General features: G+C 34.0%; 1 protein-coding gene across 1 annotated transcript; it reads left to right on the top strand.

Moving 5' to 3' along the window:
* The first annotated feature begins 1,906 nt into the window (after positions 1 to 1,906).
* On the top strand, positions 1,907 to 2,874 carry LOC107820476 (calmodulin-binding protein 25). Its single transcript, XM_016646765.2, has one exon. The coding sequence runs from the start codon at positions 2,059 to 2,061 to the stop codon at positions 2,713 to 2,715; it is 657 nt and encodes a 218-aa protein (XP_016502251.1). The 5' UTR covers positions 1,907 to 2,058; the 3' UTR covers positions 2,716 to 2,874.
* Positions 2,875 to 3,093: the final 219 nt, after the last annotated feature.

Consider the following 3,093-nt stretch of genomic DNA (forward strand, 5'->3'; position numbering starts at 1 on the left):
CCACCGTCAAAAACTATTAACCGCAAACTGCTGCCTCCCCCTAAATCATACTACCCATTATTTTGGCTTTACTGAATAAATTTATTTATACATGCGCTTTACACGAATATTAGATTAATTACTCTTCTATTTCAGTTTATGTGGATGTTATTTTGTGAAATACGATGAATTTTATATGAAAACGACTTAATTTTAACTTTTTATATTGTGCTAGTGAGATGCTTTTACAAACAATTAAATATTTTGATATATTTAAAATTGTAAATTTTAATTTTTTTTATAATCACACAAATACCCACACATGTTTAAAGTCACAAGTTAATTTATCTTTTTTTTTCTAAACTCTTAAATAACATAAGTATATGTCAACAACATACTTTGTGTATTTATCAATTTATTTAAACACCAGTTGTGCTAGTGATCATTCCCACTATTTTAAAAGGTTTTTTTGGGGACTCGTCTAGGAGCTCGCCCCGGGACGGGGCACTATTAAAACGCCTTGAGGTTCACGTGTGAGACTTAGTTCTGTGAGGCTTACACCCCAAGCGCCCGACTAAGCGTCCGAAACACTCTCAACGTTCAGCGCTCGGGGCTCGCCTAACAGTTCCTAACACAAAATCATGCGTCGAATTCCCTAATTAGCTTTATCGACACTCAAAATTTTTTAACAAATAAACGACTAAAGCCCTATTCATCCATCTAAATATAAAGATTGAGAGTAATTCAAAATAAGGAGTCATAGTATTATATATTTATATATTTACGTATAAATAGGGTGAATATCAAAAGAATATTTCTTATGAAAATAAATAGCCCAAATTTATATCTTCATTTATTGTAGCTCGTCATATCTTAGTTCTATGTTTCTGAAACTTATCAAACTTTTATTATTTTGCTATTTATAAGCAATTTTATATTTACTCATAAGAAGTAATAATTTAAATTAATGTACTAATGAAGTTTCCTAATTATTAACTTTTAGGGAGGTAAACCGTGTAGTTTGATAATATTTTTTATTGTGATTTTTTAATTGATTGAAAGATAAGATGTTATAATTTATTTTTAACTAATAATAACTCGAACATTTGTATGTTTTATAATTATAAAAAAATGCTAGATATTTTATTTTTTATGAGTTATTCTAATCTTTTTAATTTTTTAAAACTTTTAATGTACTTTATATTATGTTATTTATTAATTTATAAAGCAAAAAATTAAAGATCTATGGGGCTTACGTCCTATGTCTCGGGGGCTTACACCTCGTCTCACGTTAAGTAAAACGCTCCGTCTCACGCCCTCGCCTTTTAAAACGCTGATCCTTCCTCCTGTTTATTTTGTATGAAAAAACGCAACAACAAAAAATGCTACTTTAGCGAGCAGAAGATCGGTTCTTTAATAAGTTTATTATGACGCTATTTTATACAATACAAAGTTTAAAATATACTGTTGTTTAACTTGTATATTTTTATTAGTGAAAATAGAAAATTATTAAAAGAAGGGATTGTTACACAAATAGCCGGTCAAATTTAAAGTTTATTTTTTCTAATCGGTATACATAAATTATATATATATATTATACATATATTATGTATATATTATACTTCGGTCGGCTATATTGAATTAATTTAAATTGTAAAGCAAGAAAATTTGACAAATTAATAAGGCTTGTACATTCTTAATACCAGATGTTATTTACATAGGAAATAAAAAAATACAGAAGAGGAAAAAAGGAATAAAACCTTTGCTTCTTTTCCTTCACTCTACAGTCAAAACAAAATTCTATGTTAAACCATAGTTTTAACAATTTGTAGTCTTGATTGAGTCATTACTGTTCCGTACATATCTGCTGACGCGTGTCACCAGAAAACGCGGTTTCTTCCTTTCTATATATTCCCCTTTCTCCTCCTCACATATCTCCTCTCTAACATCTCTTTCCCTTCCCTTCATCCCAAAAAATCTTCACTCTTTTCACACCTAATGTTATAGACCATTTTGAGCTTTAAAAAAAGTCCATTTCGTTAATTTCAACACTTTTTTAGCAAAAATTTGGAGAAAAAAATGGCGTCTTCTGATAATTTGTTGACGATGGAGCCATGGGGTTTTCGTTCTACATTTAACGATGCATGGTTTCAGGACATGTTCGTTAAAGAAACTGAAACTTTAACGAAAGTGCTTCAAAAATCCTTTTCAAACCCAGAAACTGAGATGATTATGCCAACGTTAACGACGTCGTTTCAGACCCCGAGTGCTGCCTCAGGGCCGACGGTTTCCGGCGGGTCGACGGAGAACGAAACCGCCGTGTCGAAGCGGCGGAGCAACAACGCCGGTGGGGTGAGCAAGAAGATTGTTAAACGGAAGACACGCGCGTCCAAGCGCGCGTCGACGACGTACATAACGGCTGACGTTGATAGTTTCCGGCAGATGGTACAGCAGGTGACCGGAGTGAGAATGGGAGGAAACGGACACGTGACGGTTGCTTCTATTTTGAAGCCGGAGCCGAGACGACCGGTTGACCGGGTTCAGCAAGTTAGCTGCTTGCCTACTCTTGATACATCAGCTTTTTTACTGGACCCCACTTCATCGTTTATGGCTCAACCACCGGCGGGGACTCTCTCCGCCGCACATTCGCCGTCTGCGGTGATTGTTGACGGTAGTTCGGGTGTGTTTGGATTTAACTCTTTTTCTGGCTTTCCTACCCTTGAATCAGGAATGTAATGCAGTAGTATTGTACTAGATTACTAGGCCCTTTCTTGTAATTTTACCTTTGTAGTTAGGCGAGGGGTAAAACCGGAAAATCTCATCTGTTCATAGTTTTAGCTGGGGTTGTTAAGTGTTAACTTGGGATACACTGTTTAATGAATTAATATTTGATTATGATGTTTTGTTTGTTGATTTTCTTAAAGAAAGAGGAACCTGGTAAAAACTTATCGGTGTTTACAAAATGAGTCACAAATACAGTGTACGGCTAAAAAACATTTCGTAAAAGTAAATCATTTACCTAAGGAAATTCTTTTTTTTGGCACGCACTACGTATTTATCACTTAGTTAAGTAAGCCCAGCTTAACTTTAATTTTTTAACAGATAAAGTTAATT

Source organism: Nicotiana tabacum, chromosome 24 (genome assembly GCF_000715075.1).
Source record: "Nicotiana tabacum cultivar K326 chromosome 24, ASM71507v2, whole genome shotgun sequence".
NCBI lineage: Eukaryota > Viridiplantae > Streptophyta > Magnoliopsida > Solanales > Solanaceae > Nicotiana > Nicotiana tabacum.